The sequence below is a fragment of the Macaca nemestrina genome, chromosome 4, assembly GCF_043159975.1.
Source record: "Macaca nemestrina isolate mMacNem1 chromosome 4, mMacNem.hap1, whole genome shotgun sequence".
Lineage (NCBI taxonomy): Eukaryota > Metazoa > Chordata > Mammalia > Primates > Cercopithecidae > Macaca > Macaca nemestrina.
The window spans coordinates 106,966,999-106,992,629 of NC_092128.1; the positions used below are offsets into that span (position 1 = coordinate 106,966,999).

Below are 25,631 nucleotides of genomic sequence, written 5' to 3' on the forward strand. Positions count from 1 at the left end.
CCTAATTCAAGCCACCTTTTGGGAAATTTACATAAAACAGTGAATTGAGAAGAGTGTGTATATCCTACTGTCATAGGGTTGGAGTAAGGAGTAGTTGAGATAATTTAAAGATATACTTAGAATGGTCCCTCACAGGAACAACCAAGTAATACTAGTTTATTCTTAGCTTCTCAACAATCAGAAAAGTAAAGTTGGGATATGAAGGTAATCTAAAATCAAATGCAAAGATGTCTTTGGATCATCTGTATCAGAGGGCAGCACAGCAGGCCTCACTGCCTGTTTTTATAGTCTTTGATTGGAACATAGGCTGATCTGCTTCCTTAGCATCTGTGGCTGCTTCTGTGCCACTGTAGCCAAGCTGAGTAGCTGTGGCAGGGACCGTATGGTCCAAAGTCTAACATATTTACTCTCTGGCCCTTATAGAAAAAGTTTCCCTGATCTACATCATTGTTATGTTTTTACCTTGCTTTGTTCTTTAACACAGAAGTTCCTAGATGAATGATGTTTTTTTAAATTTTTTTATGGTTTTTTTTTTTTTTTTTTGAGACGAAGACTTACTCTGTCGCCCAGGCTGGAGTGCAGTGACATGATCTTGGCTCACTGCAAGCTCCGCCTCCCGGGTTCAGGCCATTCTCCTGCCTCAGCCTCCCAAGTAGCTGAGACTACAGGTACTCACTGCCACGCCCGACTAATATTTGTATTTTTAGTAGAGACGGGATTTCACTGTGTTAGCCAGGATGGTCTCGATCTCCTGACCTCGTGATCCACCCGCCTCAGCCTCCCAAAGTGCTGGGATTACAGGCGTGAGCCACTGCACCAGGCCTTTTTTTTTTTTTTTTTTTAATTAAAAGTGAGGGCTTTTATATCAGTTAGGGCTCTTTAAAGCTAAAAAGTAGTGAGAGAAAAACTCTTAGCTTCTACTTGCACTGTTTAAGTGGAAGTGCTTCCGTGGAACAAAACCAGATGTTATTAGTTGCCTATTCTGGAATCCTGTTTCTAGCCAACACTACTGCCTGGCCTACCTTTAGAATATAAGTAACATTCCTAAGGACAAACGCCTGACTGCAGGGAGGCACCACTTCAAGCGGGTCTCACGGTTCAGCAGCGGACTTGGAGTTGTGATGTTTATCATGGTTATTGACCAAGGCCTGTGATCATAAGCTAACTCTTTTCTAATCCTGTTAGAAAACTTGATCTCCTAAATAAAGATTAAATGCCTGTCTTGCATATTAAGATAGGTTTAACTTAATATATTATTATTAGTCTTTTAAAATATATAAGGTATGGTAATTTTATATTATTCTCCAACACTTGAGGCATTTCTGTTTAAGGAGCATTTCGTTAGGGACACTACACTTTTCAAAAATCTAAGATTAGGTAGAGGTATTTAATTTAGGGTTGATATCTGAATGTTCTTAAATGCTTGTAGATGATGTTGAAGAAAATTTCTGATATGAATAATCAGTGATTTTCATTACTAAGGTAAAAGACATGATAAAAAAATCATACAGATAGATTTTGAGATATGAAATATGTCAACATACTACAGTTAGCATACAGAATCAGCATTTCATTGTTAGGACATTTTCCTCAATTTTCTAAAGCCAGCATTTCAATTGACTTTTCCAGACCATATTTGAAGATGTTAGTGGTTTTGGTGCCTGGCATCGAAGATGGTGTGTTCTTTCTGGAAACTGTATATCTTATTGGACTTATCCAGATGATGAGAAACGAAAGGTAATTTAAATAGGACTGTTTAGTGGTGAAAGCCCTGATTGACTTTCATGTAGTGTTCATGCAAATGTTCCCTCTGGCCCCCATCACTCACCCAAATTAATAACCCTTTTTATGTACTCACTAAGCCATTAAAAATGTTCTTGTTGGCCGGGCGCAGTAGCTCATGCCTGTAATCCCAGCACTTTGGGAGGCCGAGGCGGGCAGATCACCTGAGGTCAGGAGTTCGAGACCAGCCTGGCCAACATAGTGAAATCCTGTCTCTGCTAAAAACACAAAAACTAGCCGGGTGTGGTGACAGGTGCCTGTAATCCCAGCTATTGAGGAGACTGAGGCAGGAGAATCGCTTGGATCCTGGAGGCCAAGGTTGCAGTGAGCCGAGATCACACCACGGCACTCCAGCCTGAGCTACAGAGCAAGACTCCATCTCAAAAAAAAAGTTTTTGTTGTAGGTGTGTGTGTGTGTGATATACCTTTACAATTTTTATATCCTATCCATTCCCTGTAATTTGACCACTCTTAAAATGGCTTAACATGTATATTTTTCCTTCTTTTCTACTGGATGTTTAATTATATTTTTTGTTGACATTTGAAGTTGGAAATGTTTTACATTTAATTTTTATCTTATTAGTTAGGGTAAAACAGCAATGGAAACCCACCCACAGGAACAGTGGTTTGTATTTTGTTTCTAAAATTTAACAATAGGATTTTGTGTAATAAATTTTATCATGTTTTTAAAGAAGTTAGTATTATTGCCCAAGTAAGATTATTTATTATCCCCAAACTGGAAAATAGAAATAAGCAGAATTAAAAAGAAAATCATCCATAACAGACATAGGTATTGCTCATATTTTGGTTAGATATCTTTTCAAACTTTAAAAATGTATAATATATAATAATTATTCATTTATGAATCTTTTTAAAAGGAAAAGCATGCTTTTTATAATCTGATTTTTTACTTGATAAAATATTCTAACATCTTTCATTATCAGTAAAGATAAGTCTATAATGCTGTGTTGGATAGCTATGTGTGTTACACTGTAGTCATTACAATTATTAATATTTTAAAATTTTATTGTGAAATGTTGGAGACATTCAAAAGGGTGTAAAATAATTTCATCAACCTCTGTGTTATTATTCCAGTTGTAATTCTCTCTCCCGCAGAGATAACCACTATCCTAAACTTGTTTATTGTTCCCATGCACTTATTTAAATTTTTATTATACAGATTGAATATCCCTTATTCATATCCTTGGGATTTAGAGGTGTTTCAGATTTGGGATTTTTTTTCAGGTCTTGGTATATTTGCATTATACTTGCCAGTTAATTATCTCCTAATCCAAAAATTGAAAATCTGAGATGCTCCAATGAGCATTTCCTTTAAGCATCATGTTGACTCTCAAAAAGTTTTGGATTTTGGAGCAATTCAGATTTCAAGATTTTCAGATTTTGGATGTTTAACCTGTACGTGTATATAAGCAATATATGTTGCTGCAATTGCATGTTTTTAAACATTATACAGATAATAACATACTGTATGTATCATTCTGCAACTTGCCTTTTTTGGGTCGGTATGGTTTGTGAAATTTGTCTAGGGTGGTATGTGTAGCTTTAGTTTGTCCCCTTTTCTCTATATAGTATACTTTTGTAAGAACACATTACAATTTATCCATTCTCCTGTTTAGAGACCCTTAGATTATTTCTAAATTGTTGTATACAGACAATACTGCTGTGATTCACTTTCTTCTTATTTTGTTTTGGTTTGTACCTTTTACAGCCCACATGCAGAAAGATTTAGTTTCTTGTACACATGGATGAGAGTTCTTTTTTGAATGTTATCTAGTAGCAGAATTGCTGGGTTGTAGGGTTTGCACATCTACAACTTGATTTTGTCAAATGAGTCTCAAAAGTGGTTGAACAATTTTCCATTCCCACCAGGAGTATTTGAGAGTTCTCAGCTTTTCATATTCCCACCAACACATCATATGTCAGCCTTTTAAACTTCCATCAGTATGATAGATGTGAAATGTACTCTTATTTTAAAAATTTTTGTGTCTGCTTGATTACTAGACTAAGTATCTTTTCTAAGCATAAGAGTGTGTATGGCCATTTATATTTTCTCTCCTATGAACTGATTGTCTATATATTATTAATTTTAATATTTTTTGATACATTGCAATTATATTTCCCTAGTCTTAGGCTTGGCATATCTTTTAATTTATCTTTTTAGTGTCTTTTTATGCACAGACTTTTCTAATGTTAAGGTAATCAGACCTGCCAGTCTATTGCTTTGTGCTTTTTAGGGTCTAATTTAAGAAACTATCCTTATCCTGGAGTCAAAGATTTCTTTTATACCTCTTTCTAAACTTATAAAGTTTTATACTTCATATTTAATTTCCCTAGAATTGATTTTTTTTTTTCACCTGGATAACCAGTTGTGCCAGCATCATTGAATGGTTGGTTCTTTCCCCACTGTGTTAGGTCATTCTTGCATTGCTATGAAGAAATACCCAAGACTGGGTAATTTTTAAATTGGCTCCTGGTTCTGCAGGCTGTACTGGAAGCATGACACTGGCATCTGCTCAGCTTCTGGGGAGGCCTCAGGGAGCTTTTACTCACAGTGGAAGGTGAAGTGGGAGCAGGTGCATCACATGATAAAAGCATGAGTGAGCGAGCGAGCAAGTGAGCAAAGGGAGGTACCATACATTTTTAAACAATCAATTCATGTGAGAATTCATTCACTATTTGAGGACAGCACCAAGGGGATTTCTTGAGAAATCCACCCCCGTGATCCAGTCACCTCCCTTTAGGCCCCACCTCCAACACTGGGGATTACAATTCAACATGAGATCTGGGTGAAGACAAATATCCAAACTATATCATTCACTGATCCACAATGCCATTTCTCATGTGTATCAAGATGTCATTATATGTGTAGGTTTATTTTTAGGCTCACTGTTCTGTTTTCCTTTGGTTTGTTTCCCTATCCCAATCTCAATGACCATAGCTTTAAAATAAATCTTAATGTCTGCTAAGGCAGGTCTCCTAACTTATGCAGTAATGTATAGTAGTTCCCCCTTATCCTCAGTGGATGCGTTCCAAGACCGCCAGTGAATGCATGAAACCATGGATAAGTACCAGACCCAGTTGCCATCAATCACAACACGTTTCTGTTGATGTGTTACACCCACAAATTTAATGCCTTTCCTATTTTAATTAAGCACTTACCATGTACTGTGGTGGTAACTTTTGCAGTTGGATATGTGATAACGAAACTAGCATGAATTTCTTTTTCTTTCCTCACAATTTCATGGATAGAAGATTTATTCTTACTGTGTAGATCTTGGCAACCTCAGCATACGATTTTTTTTCTTTCCGTATTAAGTTGAAGACTTTCACCTTTTCACATAAAGGAAGCACTTTATGATTTGTCTTTGGCATATCTACTCTTGTACTTTGGGGACCTTATTAAGTCAGATAGGGGCTACTTGAACACAAGCACTGCATACTATAGCCGTTCATCTTCTTTTTTTTTTTTTTTTTTTGAGACGGAGTCTTGCTCTGTTGCCAAAGCTGGATTGCAGTGACGCGATCTTGGCTCACTGCAAGCTCCGCCTCCCGGGTTCACGCCATTCTCCTGCCTCAGCCTCCCGAGTAGCTGGGACTACAGGCGCCCGCCACCATATCCGGCTAATTTTTTTTATTTTTTTAGTAGAGACGGGGTTTCACCGTGTTAGGCAGGATGATCTCGATCTCAGTTGATCTTAGAACGCTGCTAAGTGACTGCTGAGCAGATAGCGGGTACAGCGTGGATACGCTGGACGAAGGGAGGATCCACATACCAGGTGCAATGGCAGGAGATTTCATCATGCTGCTTAGAATGGCACGCAGTTTAAAACTTGTGAATAGTTTTTCTATAATTTTTCTTTTAATATTTTTTAACTATGGTTGACTGTGGGTAATTGAAGCTATAGAAAGTGAAACCATGGATAAGCAGGGGCTACTGTGTGACTATTCTTGGTCCTTGCTTTTTCCTTACACCGCGCGCGCGCACACACACACACACACACACACACACGCCCTGCCGTCACCTCATGGAAATAAACATACAGATACAACCATCAATAATAACTAAAGTAACGTAGTTAAGGAAAGTATAATACTCAGGTCGTATCTTAGCTAATGTTTTCCGGTATGCTCACAGTGGAGGCATTTTCATGGCAGTTAGATAATCTTTGGGTTAAGTTTAAAGATTTCATGCGTAGTTGAGGAGTCAAGCATTATTCAAAGAGACTTTACACATCCCTTCCTTCCATTCCCAGAATGTTTCACTTTTTTCTTTTTTTTTTGAGACAGGGTCTCACTCGGTCACCCAGGCTGGAGTGCAGTGGAGCGGTCTCGGCTCACTGCAACTTTTGCCTCCTGGGCTCAAGCGATTCTCTGCCTCAGCCTCTGGAGTAGCTGGGACTACAGGCAAGCACCACCACACACGGCTAATTTTTGTATTTTCGGTAGAGATGGGGTTTCACCATGTTGGCCAGGCTGGTCTCAAACTCTTGAGCTCAAAGCGATCCACCCGTCTCCGCCTCCTGAAGTGTTGGGATTAGGGGCATGAGCCACTGCACCCAGCCCTGTTTTGCATTTTATAATTGAAAATGTTCAAATGTACACAAAGCAAAAATAGTATAATGAACTTCCAGCTTAATTAATTATTCATTTTCAGGTTTCATTTATCTCCCCACAACACGCATGCATTTTTGTTTTGTTTTGTTTTGTTGCTTTGCTAGGGTGTTTTAAAACAAATACCAGAATTTATATTCTGTCATTTCTAGGTTGCAGGTCTTAGTGTTGGCAAATGCCCCAAAGGAAGTCAGGGTTTCAGACTAGCTTAATATTCTTCATTCTCCCTTGCTCATTGATTTTGGCCTTTGAAGGATTTTTCTACTTTCTTGTCAATTTAATTATCTAGCATTTGGCGGCTTATATAATGAGAGGACTTTCAGACTATTTAATGTATCATATTTGCTGGAAACAATACCATGATTTATTTAAATAGTCCCCTATTACTGTCATTTAATTTGTTTAGAATTTTTTGCTATTATGAAAAAACAGTGACTACACATATTAGAATCTGTGTGTACATATTTATATACTTGCTTAGGATAAATTTAGTTGGAACTGTAGGATCAGAAAATGCTCATTGTTAATGGTTTTTGATTACTGTTATCAAGTTGCCTACCAGTAATAGATCATATTATACTTTGACCAGTGATGCATAAGAATCTGTGTTACTCACTCCCTAACCAATTAACAGAGGTTGTTACTGTTTTTTCCAGACTTAGCCAATCTAAGGTTTTAAAATGGTGTATTCTATTTTTATTTTTAAAAATTCTAATAGAGTTGACACACTTATTGGCTGTTGGCTCATGTGTGCCTATATGTGTTTCTTTTCCCGTTTTCAGGACCATTTGGTCTCGTGAATGTTTTCCTCCACTTTGACTTGTGTCATAGGAATTCATGGCTGCCAACAATCCAGGGCAATTGCCTGCCCTTATCTTTTATAGATATATAAAGAAATATTTGCACATGAAATCCAATGTCTAGGTTTCCTTTTATAGAAAGGGGAGAAGTGGGTAAGTTACAGATAACAGGCAGTTGGGTGTGTTTCTCATTGTTATAGCTGGTTTTGGTACCTGGGGCTCATTATACTGTTGTTTGTATTTTTTATTTGAAGTTCACCATAATAAAGTGCTTTTTAGGTTAGTTGGCAAGAGCTACCAGTTGATATTTTTGGGTTTTATTTTTATGTCTAGCTAGGAACAATAATAAATGTTAAATATGTTTCTCTAAGCCCAGCGTAACTAAATTTTAACTTTTAAATGAATAGCTTTTTAATTTTAATTTTAATTTGTACCAACTTAAATGCTGCTTAATACTTACTGACTTAGTCTTATTTTCTACTGATTTCTCTTAATTTGTTTTTAAAGAATCCCATAGGAAGGATAAATCTGGCTAATTGTACCAGTCGTCAGATAGAACCAGCCAACAGAGAATTTTGTGCAAGACGCAACACTTTTGAATTAATTACTGTCCGACCACAAAGAGAAGATGACCGAGAGACTCTTGTCAGCCAATGCAGGGACACACTCTGTGTCACCAAGTATGTATTGGCCTATAAATATTTCGATCAACTAAGCAATTGATTGCCCGCTATGTACACTATGTACTTACCACTAAGAAATATCAGAGATGGTCCTTGACGTTGAAAAGGGCACAGCCTTAGTGAGAAAACAGAACATACACAAAGCAGTAAGTGAACCATCTATAATAACTAACGTAGTTAAGGAAAGTATAATACTCAGGTCGTATCTTAGCTAATGTTTTCCGGTATGCTCACAATGGAGGCATTTTCATGGCAGTTAGATAATCTTTGGGGTAAGTTTAAAGATTTCATGCGTAGTTGAGGAGTCAAGCATTATTCAAAGAGACTTTACACATCCCTTCCTTCCATTCCCAGAATAACCTCATGTAATCAGATGACTCACAAAAACAGTCTCATTCTATTCTGCAAATTTCTGGATGGAGATTAACAGAATAAAACTTTTGGGGGTACCCCTTTTTTAATTAACCCTGAGCTCAAGTGTAAGATACAAAGGTTTATTGCTAAGATTCTGAGATAGGTTTCTTTGCTTGGATGCCTAAGAGAAGCTTGAAGACCAACTTCAGTGTACAGAGTTGTCATTAGGTACAAAAGTTAGAATTTGGTAAGATCTTTAGTAATTAGGCTGTTGCTGGATATTGCAGATGGGGGGAGATTGGTAGGACTAGCTTTATGAGTTTCTAATGTGAAAATATTAGAAAGCTACAGGAGACACGATACTAAAGTAGAACAAAGTTGCCCAGAGACTGCCAATTTGTTTTAAAATAGCTGGATAGAAGACTCATTTGTTGGAAAATTTTGATGTCTAGATTACTTTCAGATTTATTCATTTTAACTCATTCATTCTTTCAGGGGTCTTCTATGCAGTGGTGGAATCACACAGGGCAGGACAGGCAAAATGGATTTCTAATCATTTTGTTTGATAGCGACCTGTCCATGGCCATGGTCAGTGGAGGAACCAACCAAAGTGCAGTATCCAGATAGTTCTTAACCACAGCAGCCCACTTCAGCCATTTTGAATATCACTCACATTTTTTGTATAACCTTATTTTTCACTGGTTGCATAAACTCTCTTAGACTTCTCTGTAGACCGTCCCCTGTGATTAAAAAAAAAAAAATAGCCAGATTACATGTTACTTTAATTACTCTGTGCCTCATTTACTTGTGGTCTTTCTTACTATAAAATTATAACTTGGATGGGTACCCTTCGCTCAAGCATATGAGAGTGGTACATTCTCAATTCAGTCTTGGCTGAGTCTTCAGCTTTGCTTGGTGGCCTAAATTTTATTTAACTTTTTTGATGGTGAGAATATAAACATTCTGCAGTTCTGCATTCTCCTTTGCCTCACTGAACTGTTTCCTTACAGGGCCTTGGGCCTTTTGGACTTAGGCCTTTTACTTGAATTTAATGTACCTCATTTTCATTTCTACTAAGTTTGCTGTCAATGCTAACGATTTATCTTCTAATCTCTACTGCATACTTCAAAACAGAGACTACACATTGAAACCAGAATGTTTTATCACATGGGGAGGCAGTAGTTACAGTGGAGCTTTGAGGTCAATAGATTTAAGTTTAAATCCTGACTCATCAAATGTAACCATGGCAGGTCACTTAACTTTGCTGGCCCTCTGAAATCTTCTGTGTCAAAAAGGAAAAATAAACTCTACAGTGACAATAGAGTTTTTGTTGTTGTTGTTGTTGTTGTTTTAAGCCTCTTGAACCAGAATAGGTTCACAGAGACTTCAGACAATAGAGATGAATGAGTAAACACACTTAGCACAGTTTCAAGTACATGGAATGAGCTTAACAAGTGGTGGCTATTATAAGTGCAGTACTTTCTTCATTGACTACTAGAAGGTGATAAACTCCACTTATTCATATTTACACCATTTCTAGTACAAATGGGGAGAACTTATAAAGTTGTAGAATGAGTGCAATGTAAAAACCTAATGGCTGGCCGTTCCCTAGAAGGATGTTCGGGCTATAAGTTAGGGAATCCCCCCTTCCTTACTCTGGCCTGCCCCGTCAACTAGTTATTCTTTCAACTTGTAACTAAATATGGATGCAAGGAAAATATTCCTAATATGGACAGAGAGGTTAGGATAGACAAAGTTTTAGGATCTTTAGATAGTTTATTATAAATACCATGTTCTACTAATATAGTAGGACAAATCTAATGGCAGACAGTGCAAAATAATATTACCTGTAGAGCCAGGTGAAGGATCATGAGTCTGTGATTGCAGCTGTTGGGGAATCTGACTCTGAAGATTATATTGGGAGTGCCTATATTCAAGATTATATTGGGAGTGCCTATATTCAGGCCTTTGGTGCTCTTGCTGAGAAGTTGCCCACACTCAGTGGGTGTCCTATACTATCAGGTTACCCAGGCCACACACTACCTGTATAAAACACCTGTTGGAAGCACCATCCTTTACCAAGTGTAATTAGTGTAAGTTAGCATCAGTTAACCAAACGGGATAATTTTCCTCTGTTTTATTTGGAGATGCACCTCACTAAGTGGCTCTGGATTAGCATCTATAAAAGGTGGTTAAAGGTAATTCATTTACTGGTTTATTTAGTCATTTTTTTCCCTAGCAAGAGTACATGGGGGTATGGAATCGGGGGAGAAGAATTCTGACCTCTTTGGTTGTTTGTTCCTGTAGGAACTGGCTGTCTGCAGATACTAAAGAAGAGCGGGATCTCTGGATGCAAAAACTCAATCAAGTTCTTGTTGATATTCGCCTCTGGCAACCTGATGCTTGCTACAAACCTATTGGAAAGCCTTAAACTGGGAAATTTCCATGCTATCTAGAGGATTTTTGATGTCATCTTAAGAAACACACTTAAGAGCATCAGATTTACTGATTGCATTTTATGCTTTAAGTACGAAAGGGTTTGTGCCAATATTCACTATGTATTATGCAGTATTTATATCTTTTGTTTGTAAAACTTTAACTGATTTCTGTCATTCATCAATGAGTAAAAGTAAATACATTATAGTTGATTTTGCTAAATCTTAATTTAAACGCCTCATTTTCCTAGAAATCTAATTATTCAGTTATTCATGACGATATTTTTTTAAAAGTAAGAAATTCTGAGTTGTCTTCTTGGAGCTGTAGGTCTTGAAACAGCAACGTCTTTCAGGGGTTGGAGACAGAAACCCATTCTCCAATCTCAGTAGTTTTTTCGAAAGGCTGTGATCATTTATTGATGATGATATGTCTTGTTACTAGGGTACTGAAAAAATGTCTAAGGCCTTTACAGAAACCTTTTTAGTGATGAGGATGAGAACTTTTTCAAATAGCAAATATATATTGGCTTAAAGCGTGAGGCTGCCTTCAGAAAAGAGATGTGGACATAGGAGGCAATGTGTGAGACTTAGGGGTTCAATATTTTATATAGAAGAGTTAATAAGCACATGGTTTACATTTACTCAGCTACTATATATGCAATGTGGTGCACATTTTCATAGAATTCTGGCTTCATTACGGTCATTATTTTTACTGCATGGCTTACAGACTTAGCATATTAGTTTTTTCTACTACAACAACTGTAAATTGAAAAATCTTTTTATTAAAAAAGTAAACTGTTATGAAGCTGCTATGGACTAATAATACTTTGCTTGCCAAAGTGTTTGGGTTTTGTTGTTGTTTGGTTTTTTTTTGGTTCATGAACAATATTGTCTAGAAACTCATTTTGAAATTGGAAAATTATTAAGTCATGTATCACCTTTAAACGCCTTTTTTTAATTATAAAATATTGTAAAGCAGGGTCTCAACTTTTAAATATACTTTGAATTTCTTCTCTGAATTATTAAAGTTCTTTATGACCTCATTTATAAACACTAAATTCTGTCACCTTCTGTCATTTTATTTTTTATTCATTCAAATGTATTTTTTCTTGTGTATATTATAAAAATATATTTTATGAGCTCTTACTCAAATAAATACCTGTAAATGTCTAAAGGAATCAGTTGTTTAGGAAGCACTGTTTCAGTGTGTGGTATGGTTGCTCTGTATCCCTGGGCTGGGAGCTTCTTGTGGGTACTGTGCTGACAATGTCTCATCCATCTTTTTCTCTCTACCCAGTTTGGCTTATTGTGTGTTCTTAGGGCTGCTATTGAATGCATAAGTGAATGAAGGATCTAGCATTTCAACTGAATATGGTAATTGGATGTGCATTTGAGGAGAGAGAGTATAATTCCCAAGTCTTTAGCAGATACTGAATGGATGAGTGATATCATCAGCCAGACAGGGAATAGGTTTGATGGGACTGATAAGAAGGTCCCTTGTATTTATTTATAGACTTGCATTTATTTTTGAATAGGCCTTCAAAGGGCACAAAGCATGGTACAAAATTCAGAATGCACAAAGAAGGTAAAGTCAAAAAGCAAGTCTTCTCCCACTGTCATAACTACTTTTACCAATGTTTATGTCCTGCCAGAGGACACTACACATGTTGCATAGAAATATTTATATTCTTTTGTTCATAAAAATATTCTATACATACCATTTATTGTAAGTTAAACAAAAAGTATAACAGTATTCCTTAGAGATCATCTTAATATGTAGATAGTATTTATAAAATTCAACTTTAGAAGAAATTTAGTGTAAGGTGATTGTGGGACCTCAAGCTAGAAATACTCCGTAAACAGTAGAAAATGTCACCCTGAAGATTTTCAGTGTCATCTGCCTAAGGGGGATTGTTGAAACTATTGGAGTGAATAAGATCATCCAGGGAATATGATGTGGGAAGAGAAGAAAGAAAAAAAGGAACACTGTTCTTTTTTTTTTTTTTTTTTTTTTTTAAAACAGCATCTCACTCTATCCCCCAGGATGGAGTGCAATGGCACAGTCTCGGCTCACTACAACCTCTGCCTCCCAGGTTCAGGTGATTCTCGTGCCTCAGCCTCCCGAATAACGGATTACAGGCACACACCACCACGCCCAGCTAATTTTTGTATTTTTAGTAGAGATGGGGTTTCACTATGTTGGCCAGGCTGGTCTTGAACTCCAGACCTCAAGTGATCCTCCTGCCTTGGCCTCCTAAAGTGCTGAGATTACAGGTGTGAGCCACTGCGACTGTCCTGAACCCTGTTCTTTAGGGGAAAAGTAGAAAAGACAAGTCTAATGATTGTCTTCTATGAAAGAAAAACAAGAATGGTGTCTGGTGAGACCAAAGAAGAAAATATTTTGCCTGGGTACGGTGGCTCACGCCTGTAATCCCAGCACTTTGGGAGGCTGAGGTGGGTGAATGACCTGAGGTCAGGAGTTTGAGACCAGCCTGGCCAACATGGTGCAACCTTGTCGCTACCAAAAATATAAACAATTAGCTGGATGTGGTGGCACGTGCCTGTAATCCCAGCTACTTGGGAAGCTGAGGCAGGAGAATCACTTGAACCCAGAAGGCAGAGGCTACAGTGAGCCGAGATTGTGCCACTGCACTCCAGCCTAGGCAACAGAGTGAGACTGTCTCAAAAAAAAAAAAAAAAAAAAAAAAGATTCTAACCACAGAGTCATAAAGCAGAATAAAGACAATGTGAATTGAAATTTGGAGCAGTCAGTTGAACAAAATGGTTCAGATAAAAAAATCAGGTTATAAGAGTATCTGTATAGAAAAAGAATGACAGAATTGATTGCATTAAAAAAATCTGATAAATATCTAAAGTTAAAACACTAAGCGACAAAGGGAGAATATTTACAACATATTTAATAAGGCATTGATATGCAAAAACATAAAGAGCTCCTATGCAACTGTGGTGGCTCATGCCTGTAATCGCAGCACTTTGGGAGGCTGAGGTGGGAGAATCACTTGAGGCTAGGAGTTCAAGACCAGCCTGGGCAACATAGCAAGACCTTGTCTCTACAAAAAAAAATGAAAAAATTAGCCGAACATGTTGGCACATGACTAGTCTCAGCTACTTGTGAGGCTGAAGTGAGAGGACTGCTAGAGCCCAGGAGGTGAAGACTACAAGTGAGCTGTGATCACACCACTGCACTTCAGTCTGGGCAACAGAACGAAACCCTGTCTCTGAAAAAAAAAAAAAACCCAAAATTAAAAAAATAAAAAGAACCAACAAGTGGTTCATTGTTATCGCATTGGGAATTAGGTAAAAGAAAAACAAAAGAGCTCCTATGACTGGCTGTCTGTGAGCATTTGCTACGTGCCAGGCGTTATTCTTGGTGTTTTACATGCAGTATCTCAGATCATCTTCATAAGACCTTACCAAATAAGCACTGAAGCTAAAGTTTTGGTCACTTTTCTGAGGCCCCACGTTGAGCAAGTGGCAGACCAGGATTTGCACTCAGTCTACTCCAGAATCCACATACACTCTGATGTTTCTCAAATAAATAAGAAAAAGAAAATTTAACCTAAAGAAGAGGGGCAAATAGTATTAGCAGGAATTGCATACACAAATTCAAAGAGCTGGCAAACATGTAACAATAATACTAATAAAAATACAGATTTAAATGGCAATGGGTTGTTGGCCCACAGGTGGTGAAACTATTACCAACATTACTGAGAAACTTACGCTCTTGGTGGGAATAGAAACTGAAACAGACTGCTTGGACGGCAACTTGGTAACTTCCAGGAATCTACTAACACACAGGATCAGATTGTCAAATCTGACTTCCATGCATCAGAGATCTTACTCATATCAAGCTTTCCTCATAGTTTCAAGGACACAAGGAATCAAAAAGTCCTGGCAAAGCAAGGAGAGGCCTGCGTCATCCTGCAAGCCTCCCATGCTCTCGTTCCCACAGGAGACACCTGCTCTGTGGCCCAGGGTAATAGATGAGACCTCAAGGGAGGTTTGCGGTCCTCTCACTCAGCAGGGAGGCCTTAGGTATGGAAACATTGCATTTTATACCCTAGGTGGTATAGTTTTGGTGACTTTCTTAGGAGTCTTGTCTCACAAATCCATAAATTCTAAGTTTATTTGCTGTAAGCAACCCTTAACCAGCCATATCCTACTAAGCACATTCCACAGATAAAGAGTTCTCTCAGCAAATACCATTTGTCTATTTACTAGGAGATTCAGTTCTTAGGATGTTTACCAGGAATTTCCTTTACTGAAATCAAAGGCCAGCTGTGCTAACTCCCCACTTCTCAGACAAGCTTACATGTGAGCAGATATATATATAAAAGGATGATCATTACAATACTATTTTTATCTATCCATCTTCTATCTATTTATCATCTATCTATTTATTGAGACAGAGTCTCTGTCACACAGGCTGGAGTGCAGTGGTGTGATCTCAGCTCACTGCAACCTCTGCCTCCCTGGTTCAAGCAATTCTACCTCAGCCTCCAGAGTAGCTGGGATTACAGGTGCCCGCCCCCATGCCTGGCTAGAGACAGTTTTTAAAGGGAAAAAAATAGAAACCAATAGTGAAAAAATGAATAATCTGCAAGCCCATTAGCAGGAAATTCTGGTACATTTTTCCTACAAGACACCATGTAGTGGTCAAAAAGAATGAAGCAAGTGTATATCTAGATATTCACTTGGAAAATTTTCCAGAGCAACTTATGGGGGAATGGGATATACCACACAACATGGAGCCATGTATGTAACATAGATGCACATAAATAGATAAAAGTGTGAAAGAAACCACATGAAGTACATGGGGAAAAGGTTGGGAGCAGTGTGGGGTGGAGGAATGCTTTGACCTTTGACTCTGTTTTTAGAGTATTTGATATGTTTACAATGAGAGTATTTTCATATATCACTCATGTATGTGGGCTTGCGAACACTTCAAAAATAAAATCAAAATGAAAAATTGAGTGAATGGAAGACCAAATAGAGACTTCAGGATATTGGATTGTGAAGAGAAAGGCCTAACTGGGACAATAGTTTGGTGGGAAAACATTCAGGGAAGGATATTGTTGGGACTCAGAAAACAATACTCCAAAAAGAAGGTCTCAAAAGCAAGAGTTTTTCTCTGATCTTCTCCCACCCTCCTGTCTCTCAGTCCCATTCTCCGCCAGGGATAGCCATGGAAACTAGAGCCCCTCTTCCCCATGGTGAGTCATGGAAACAACAACCTCTTTTCTCCAAAGCCAGCCACAAAACCTAAACATATTTCTCTAACTTCCCCTTTGCCTTTCTGTATAAAACTGGCCGTAAAGAAATGATCTGACCTACCTTGTTTGAGTGTAGGTCATGAGACCCTTATTCCAGACCGGGTCCTGCTCCACACCCAGAAGGAAGGAACGCGGCTCAGAGATGCCAGGAAGAATCTAGACAAGCCTTGCTGGCTTTCCCTGCACAGTCTATTCGCATTAGATCTACCCTTTTTGTCCAACTTCTACACAGCGGTCAATGCTTTGTTGAACCTAAGCATAAAAATGGCCAATTTCTCTGGTATTTTTGTGTCTTCATTCTGAATGCCCCTGTGTATACACATTAAGTAAATTTGTATGCCTTTTCTCCAACGAATCTAACTTTTGTGAGTTGATTTTTCAGTGAGCCTTCAGAGGGCCAAAAAGAACTTTCCCCTTGACCCCAAGTTCCCCTCAAAATTATTTTTAATGATAAACTTAATTATTTTTAGCTGATGTAGTAAGCAGGGTACAGACTATGCTACTATAAAAAAAAAAAAAAAGAATCATAACAAAAATAGAAGAGGTAAAACAAGACAGAAGTTTCTCATAGGACAGTCCAAAGAGAGGGGAGTGATTCTGGGCAGAAAGATGGTTTTGAGCCTTGAGGGTGTCCAGGGTCCAAGGTCCTTGTCCCGGACATAGCCTGGCATGTGGCCCTTGTCCTCATGGCCAAAGAAAGCTCATCTGTATTACATCCATGGTCCATCTATCAGGAAAGGGGAAAGTGCAGAGCTCATTCTCAGTCATTTTGAGATTAAGACCAAGAAAATGTAGTCTTTAGTTGAGTGACCACAACCCCTGTTGAAATTCACCAGGGTTCTACTACACAAAGGCAAAATATGGTGCATTCAGGGGACTATCAGCAGGCCTTACCACTGCTTCTAAATCCTTCAATTTTGTTGAAAGCAAAGATATGAAAACCACCTAACTTGCAAAAGGATTTGTTATTCTGCCTTTAGGGTCCAGGAAAACCAGTATTTGGACTGTCCCTTTTCTTTCAGTATTGGGAGGGTTTTACATCCCAGGAAAGCGACTGTAGAGAGGCAGAAAGAACGCCTTTCCTGTGTAAAGTGGGAGTAGAGGGATGACATTGGGAAGGCAGTGGGGAGGGAAAAAAGAACACCTCAGGCAATTTGGCTTATTAAACAGGAGGATGGCAAAGTGGCTTCATGCGCATGCGCCCTTTAGTAAGTCTTCGGCGCTCACGGGCTTGTGGCTGCCCAGATCTAGGACATTTGATTGTAACTGGGCAGCTTAACTTCAAAATACATTTTAAAACATTTTTTCTTTTTCTTTTGGGTTTCAAGATATACCCTGGAAGCATACTGCAGGAACATTTTCCCTAAGCCTTAAAACAGACTCCATGTCCCTCCCTTTCTCACCATATATACTCCCTTCACGTTTATCCAACGTTCTGCTAGTGTCTAACTGTGTGCCTTCTTAGAAGTTCCAGAGGCTCATCTTGAGACAGACACAGGCTGGAGACTCAGCTGCAAAATTCCAGAGATTACTTCAAGATGGCTAATTAACAACCTAGTCATTGCTGAGATGACACCAGCCCAAGATCCAAGCAGACTGGAACCCAAGATAACCACCAGAGGCAGACATTGTTCTCAGCACAATCCTTGCATGCCTTCCTTATCAAGGTTTCCTTTTTTAAACTCCTGCCTTCCCTCCAAAAAATCAAAGTGGCTGCTTTGGATGGGAATATGGCCACTTCTCCTTTACTAATTTTGGTTAATAAAATCATTTTCTTTCCACCAGACCTCGCTCTTCATTAGACTCTGCAAGTGATGAGCATGCAGACCTGCCCTGGGTTACACGGTCATGGGGTGCAACGTGAAGGTGTTTACCAAAGGGCAAATCAGGAGTGACCAGAGTACATGGCAACACCTCCCAAGCATTGAGCTTTCATGCTCATTTCATTGTCAGGACGTCCTTGAGAAGGAGGACCACCGGAGCCACAGCTGGAGGGAGTATTGAGTAGCGATGCTGCCCTTCCTGCAGGCAGCGAGGTGTTCGCTTTCTCATGCTCATGTTTAGCTCGCCGTTCTCTCCTTCCTTAGAGAACTCAAGTTTCTCATGTCTTTAACCGTATCTGTATTTATTTACTTGCCAAATTTATATCGACTGTATTTTGTCCAGTACTTTCTTTCCTCCAGTTTTGTTTTGGAAGTTTTGCTACCTATAAGCACTACTCACCTTACTGAACTACTTTATTAGTTATAATAATTTTTCATGGTTCTTTTTGGTGTTCAGAGATACCAACTTCAAATAATAATAATGTCTGCACCTTTCCAACATTTGTATCACACTTTCTAATTTTGTTCTCCCAGAACAATATAATAGTGGTGATAGCAGGCATTTCTGATTTAGTAAGAATATTCTAGTATTCACTATTAAATATAATGCTAATTGTTCACTTGACATAGATCTTTATTGTTTGTTATATAAAGGAAATTTCCTTATATCCCTCTTTTTCTATGGCCAGCTTCCAAATTTATAATCCAGATACAAAAATATGACATTTCCCCTAAAAGGAAAAGTATGAACCACGTTACTTCATAAATTGATGCCAGTTTGTGTCTGTGCTCTGGAAAAATTTAGATTTCAGACAATTTTTTTTTTTTTGAGACAGAGTCTTGCTCTGTCACCCAGGCTGGAGTGCAGTGGCTCAATCTTGGCTCACTGCAACCTCCGCCTAAGGGATTCTCCTGCCTCAGCCTCCCAAGTAGCTGGGAATTCAGGCATGCACCACCATGCCTGGCTAATTTTTGTATTTTTTAGTAGAGACGGGGTTTCACCATGTTGGCCAGGCTGGTCTCAAACTCCTGGCCTAGTGATCCACCCGCCTCAGCCTTCCAAAGTGTTGGGATTACAGGCGTGAGCCACTGCACCCAGCCTACTTCTTGAAGATGTTAAAGACTTGCCTCTAAAACAACGTAACCTGGGTACATGTTTTGCAGATAGTTTGTGTATTCGTTATCTATTCCTGGGTAACAAATTACCCTAAAACTGAGTGGCCTAAAATGACAACAACACATTGCATGTCACAGTCACTATGGGTCAGGAATCTGGACTCCACTCTGGTTCAGAGTCTGTCACAGGGCCACAATCAGGTGTCAGTCCTGGGACTACAAGTCCATCTCAAAGCTCGGCTAGGGAGGGGTCTGCTTCCAGCTACTTGTCTGGTTGTGGAAGGATTCAATTCCTCACACCATGTTAGAACGAGGACCTCAGTTCCTTGCTGGGTCTTGGTTGGAGGATGCCCTCAGTTCCTTACCATAGGGGCCTCCCCATAGGGCATGTGGTAGCTTCAATAGAGTGGGCCAGTGAAAAGAGTCGAGGGAGTACAAGCAGGATGGAAGTAATGTTTTGCAACCTATTCTTGGAAGTGACACCCCATCACTTTTGCTATATTCTATTTACTAGAATCAAATCACTAGATTAAATCATGCTCAATTGGAGGGAATCACTGGGGGGCATTTTAGAAGCTTCCTACCAATTGTATTATAATGTTTAATTTTTTTCTGTGTTTCTTGGCTCATATAATATTTCTACTTCATTTCTTTAAAAAAATTTTTTTTGAGAGTGCAGTGGCACTATCATAGCTCATTGCAGCCTTCCTGGGCTCATGGGATCCTCCCCACTCAACTTCCCAAGTTGCTGGGACTGCAGGTACACTCCACTGCACCCAGCTAATGTTTATTTTTTATTTTTTTATAGAGATGGGGGTCTTGCTATGTTGCCTAGACTGGCCTCAAACTCCTGGTCTCAAGCAATCCTCCCCCTCAACCTCCCAAAGTGCTAGAATTGTAGGCCTGAGCCATCATACCTGGCCATATTTCTACCTCTTAAAGAGATTTGGTAATTGATCTATCTCTAGACACTCATTCATACTTCAGACTTTTAAATGTAAAACTGTACATTCGGCTGGGCACTGTGGCTCATGCCTGTAATCCCAGCACTTTGGGAGGCTGAGGCAGGTGGATCACAAGGTCGGGAGATCGAGACCAGCCTGCCCAACGTGGTGAAACGCTGTTTCTACCAAAAATAGAAAAATTAGCTGGGCATGGTGGCACGTGCCTGTAATCCCAGCTACTCAGGAGGCTGAGGCAGGAGAATTGCTTGAACCTGGAAGGCGGAGGTTGCAGTGAGCTGAGAACACGCCACCGCACTCCAGCCTGGGCAACAGAGCAAGACTCTTTCTCAATAAACAAACAAACAAACAAACACACACCAAAAATCAAAAACAAAACAAAACAAAACCCAGAAAAAACACTGTACCTTCTATTTTCAAATAATTTTTTAAAAATTGCTTTTGTTTTTGTTTTTGAGACAGGGTCTCCCTCTGTTACCCAGGTTTGAGTGCAGTGGTACAATCATGACTTGCTACAGCCTTGACCTCCTAGGCTCAAGGATCCTCCTGTCTCAGGCTCCCAAGTAGCTGGGCCTTCCAGTGTGTGGGCCTTCCAGTGTGCTTCACCATGCTTGGCTATTTGTTTTTGTGTTTTTTGTGTTTTCCAGCCTATTTTCTCCCTATTGTTCAGGTTGGATACTTTTTTTGTCCTATCTTCCAGTTTACTAATACTTTTTTCTGTTCTCTTCATTCCGCTGAAGTAAAAACATCCATAGAGTTTTAAATTCTGATTATTGTATTTTTCAGTTTGACATTTCCACTTGATTCTTCTTTGTATCTTCTACTTCTTTGCTGAGACTTCCCATTTTTTCATTTATTTCAAGCATGTTTGTTTAACAGTTGCTCACTGAAGCATTTTTGGGATGGCTGCTTTAAAATCCTTCTCAGATAGTTTCAACATTCGTGTGATTTGGCACCCATCAATTGATTCTTCTTCTTCAAGTTGAGATTTTCCTGGTCTTGTATAAGTGATTTAAATATTGTGCAATGGACATTGAGGGTATTACGCTATGAAACTCTGTATTTTATCTAAACCTTGTGATTTAGTAGGTCTCCTCTGACATTATGCTGGTGGGAGGGAGGGGGTCTTGCCTTATTTCTGTCTGGTGCAGGGTGAAAGTCCAGATGCCATTGGCCCTTGAGGAGGCGGGGCTCCTTGTTAGTGTCAGGTGGGTGGGAATGGGAGTCCATGCTCCCACTAGGCCTCTGTTGGTAGCACCCAGGCTGGGAGTGAGGCATCTTGCCAGTGTTCCTCAAGTAATGTTCACTGCCAACAAGGAGGAGAAGGAGTGGACGGCAGTGAGACATCCGACTTCCCATTGAGCTCCTCTAACACTGGTAGGTGACGGGAGCTCATCACCACTGGGTAGGGTTGAAAGTCAGGATCCCAAGTGGCCTCTAGTGACTCAGTATGGGCTCTTGATCCCTGCTGTCAAGGGTAGGAGTCTAGGTACCCCACCTGGCCTTTGCTAACGTGAGTGGGGGTAGGAATGTGTATTTTTCTGTGGTGTTTGACTGGGCTATGGTGATTACTGTTGCAAAGTTTTCTGTCTTGCTGGGCTGCTTCTTTTCTGCTCCTTTGGCTAGAGAGTGCGGGCTTCCCTTGGGGGCTTTTCTTTGTCTGCTGCCACTGGGTTGTTAACTTTGCCAGCATCCAATTCAAGATAAAGCGTGCAATAAGAACACCGAGAGAAATCACCTATAGGATGCTACATATGCAGCATATAGGCTTGAGTATAGGTTCCTTGGGTCTCAAGGTTTCTAGAGGGCTTTCCTTTTTCTTTCCACCTTTCAGTCTTCTAATGTTTGTTTTATATATAATGCCCATGATTTTAGCTGTACTTAACAGGGGGAATTGGGAGAAGTTTTTCTACTCCGTCTCGGACTTGTTGATTGAAGTTTAACAGTTTGTAATTTCATGGGTTCTCAAGCACATCTTGTGGGATTTACTTATGTCACTTTAAAGGACCCTTTCTGTTATGGAGTAAATTGTTTTCTTTTCTTTTCTTTTCTTTTCTTTCTTTCTTTCTTTCTTTTTTTTTTTTTTTTTTAATGAAACAGGGTCTCTGTTGCCCAGGCTAGAGTGCAGTGGTGCGATCTCGGCTCACTGCAACCTCTGCCTCCTGGGCTCAGGCAATCCTACCATCTCAGCCTCCTGAGCAGCTGGGGCTACAGGTGCACACCACCACACCCAGCTAATTTTTGCATTGTTTTGTAGAGACAGGTTTTCACCATGTTACCCAGGCTGGTCTTGAACTCCTGAGCTCAAGCAATCTGCCCACCTCAGCCTCCCAAAGTGTTGAGATTACAGGCATCCCTGGCTGTAGCTATAAATTGTTTTCTTTAATCAATTCTATCAAGAAGTGCTCCAAAAGCTGTACCTTGTTTTTAACTGCCTAGGCAATATTTGGTAGATTACTAGTAAGGTTGAGTATCTTTCACATGTGTTTATTGGATCTATGTATTGCTTTATTTGTGAATTTCAGGTTAGTGTCCTTTGTCCGTTTTTCAATTGTCCTTCTTATTTGACTTACATGTTAGGGATATTAGTATTTGGTTGTATGTGGTTGCAGCTATGCTCATCTCCTTTACAAGCTGTGCATTCTTTAGCTACAAATTGAATATTTTATCACCTACCACATAGATCTGTTGGGAGCATTAAATAAGACTATGAATGTTAACTCCTCAGACCAATAAGAAGGCAAAGAGTAAATTCCCAGTAAATGGCAGTGATTATTTATTGTGGAATTAACTGCCCAAGGAGATCTGGAGACAGGCAGAAATAAATCTCTTCAGGCTAGTTGTCTTCCCAAGACCAAGCTTTCTGCTCTTGCACTCTGAACAGGTTGCTGGGAATATGAAAATGCCTAGAAATTCCCTTGGCAAAGAACAACGCTTTGTGGCATTTGTTGAAGTTTTGTCACAGAGAAAATAACAGTAATACTATAATTTTAGAATTGCCTACTCTCAATTATAACATCTTTTATTAATTTCAAAACTTCCTTGAGAAGTTAAAACAACTTTTACTTCCACAAAAAGGCTGTATAAAATGGATTTAATTTGCCTTCTTCCAAAAGTTAACAGTTTATATGATTGAAGTATTAAAAAAATAACATGTACTTCACAAGGTTCAGAGGTTTGGGTGTAGTATATGAAGTTTAGCAAAATGTGAGACTTCAGACTGAAAATGTACCGAGTCCAAACTCATTCTACTCACTGAATGACAGCCAATAAGTGAAGAGACAAGGAGTTGGAGGAAGGAAAGCAACTTTACTTCGGAGAGCCAGCAACCAGAGAAAGTGGCAGACCAGCGTTCTAAAGAATCATCTTAAAAGGCATGAATCTCAAGCTTCTTTTTAAATTTGGGATGGGGGAACAATGAGGTGACTGGTGACTAGACCCTTATCGGGAGTTCTAATTTTGCCCTTGTCCTGTTTCCTCAGAAGCATGTGATCTTTGTTCTGCTTTTTGCCCCTTGAAGCATGTGACCCATTCCCTGTTCACACACCCCCTCCCCTCTTGAAATCCTTAATAAAAACTTGCTGGTTTTAAGGCTCAGGTGGGCATCACATTCCTACCGATATGTGATGTCACCCCCGGTGGCCCAGCTGTAAAATTCCTCTCTTTGTACTTTTTCTCTTTATTTCTCAGCCGGCTGACACTTACGGAAAATAGAAAGAATCTACGTTGAAATACTGCAGACGGGTTCCCCGATACTGCAAAGTCTTCTACATACTCAGAATGGCAGTACAAGTTGTATTGTTTCACCTGTTTTAAATCAGACCCTGAGACCAGTGTAAATGGTGAGGTTTACTCTCTGTGATGATTTGTGTAGATTTCTTGGGGCTTCTCTAAGTGGCCACTGAAACATGATTCCTAAGATACACCTGGCCATCCTGGGCTCTATTCCTTACAGAACACCCTTTCTGCTCCATCCTTTTATACCAGTGGCAAGTGTTGTTTTGATCTGAACTTCATGCTTTGTTGAGCATGGCTTGGGATATTTTTTTTTCTCTCTCTCTCTCTCTTTTATTTATTTTTTTTTCCGAGACGGAGTCTCACTCTGCCACCCAGCCTGGAATGCAGTGGTGCGATCTCAGCCCACTGCAACCTCTACCTTCTGGGTCCAAGCAATTCTCCTGCCTCAGCCTCCTGAGTAGCTGGGATTACAGGTGCCCACTACCACACCTGGCTAATTTTCATATTTGTAGTAGAGACAGGATTTCATCATGTTGGCCAGGCTGGTTTCTAACTCCTGACCTCAAGTGAACTCCTGACCTCGGCCTCCCAAAGTGCTGGGATTACAGGTGTGAGCCACCTTGCCTGGCCAAGGGATACATTTTCTCTTTGAGACTCCACAGTCCTCTCTTGAGATTTCCTCTTGAAATTTGTGTTTTGTCATTCCCTCTGTCCACCCACTGTCGGGAGGGAGTTTTCCATGATTTCTTTGCATTTCTGCATGGCTTGTACATCTCTTGTAAGGAGAGTCACGGACTACTTTTGTTCTGGGCTATCTTTTCAAGGATATTTATATACTAAGAGAGCCTTGGAAGATACAGAAAATATTTACCTCTAGAACAAAGAGCAGATTTGCTTACAACCTTGGAAGATAGAATTTTTATTTTTATTTATTTTTATTTTTTTTACAGGTAAAAGGCAGCCATACTGCTCATTATGAAAGATCCTGGTTCCTTCAGCACAGACTTTTTCTCCTGTAATGCAACTCAGAGGATGTGCAGATATCATCTGGACCTCTTTACATTGCCCTATGGGAATTAGGGTTGGTGAACCAGTGCAAATGCTGATACTCTGACTACTCTTCTTGCTATGTATAATATAGTCCTTTGTCTCTAACCCAGGAGCCTTGTGTCTTGTGATGCATCCATGAAACTGGAAGACCAACTCGTTAGCCTAAAAGCAGGGAATAATCTTAGACCCTTTAGTTTGCTGCAGATGCATCATGCTTCTGAACCCCAATATTAGAGAGGCCCCTTAACCTGGGACAAATATGGAGACACTAGGGGAGACAGCCTGGACTGTGAGAAGCAATATTCACTGAGGACTGCTGAAGGATGTGCATTTCTAAATGTTATGCTTGGCACATGCACTTTTGGCTCTGGGATTTATATTAAATTGTGCTTCTATTTTTTGCAATCTGCCGATTTTGATGGACATGATAAGAAAGAGCAATGTAAAATGTACTGTTGTATATATCATTGGGATGGTCTGAAGGACACAGACTACAACATTATGCAGCGTTCCCTTTACGAGGGCCCACGGGAAAAATTTATCTCAGGTATTAGGAAAAGCTGCATTCTGTTGAACAGCTGTGGTGTTTTTGTCCTGTGGACACTATAAATCTTGTAACCGATTGTGTCTCTTTATTGTCACAGCATCTCAGAAGAATAGAGCGAAATTTGTGGTCCAGCTTTCAGAATTACTCAAGACTAGACAGAATACATTTGAGAGTACTAAGTTTACTGTAGGTTGTTTTTCTTCATTGCATTTTCTCATTCATTTATTGTTACATTTTTGCACTATGTGTGTGTTTCTATTTTTATCTTGATCAAATTTTCAGGAGCTGATATGTCTACCAAGTTTATTGTAAGACCAGCAGCTTCCTGCCTCCCTACCCTCCTCCTTCCCATGCCTCCTGCACCTGGTGTCTTCCTCTCCCTTAGCTTAAGTCCTTGTTTTGTTGGACCATCTGA

General features: G+C 39.5%; 1 protein-coding gene across 4 annotated transcripts in view; it reads left to right on the forward strand.

The window, feature by feature from the left end:
• Positions 1–11,729, forward strand: part of LOC105475869 (anillin, actin binding protein) — a 64,730-nt gene extending 53,001 nt beyond the window's left edge. For all 4 annotated transcript variants that reach the window (XM_011731424.3, XM_011731422.3, XM_011731425.3 and 1 more), the window contains 3 exons: positions 1,630–1,737; positions 7,722–7,894; positions 10,559–11,729. In XM_011731424.3, the coding sequence (XP_011729726.2) occupies positions 1,630–1,737; positions 7,722–7,894; positions 10,559–10,682 (405 nt within the window). In that variant the 3' untranslated portion in view covers positions 10,683–11,729. The remainder of the gene's footprint in view (positions 1–1,629; positions 1,738–7,721; positions 7,895–10,558) is intronic.
• The last annotated feature ends 13,902 nt before the right edge of the window (positions 11,730–25,631 follow it).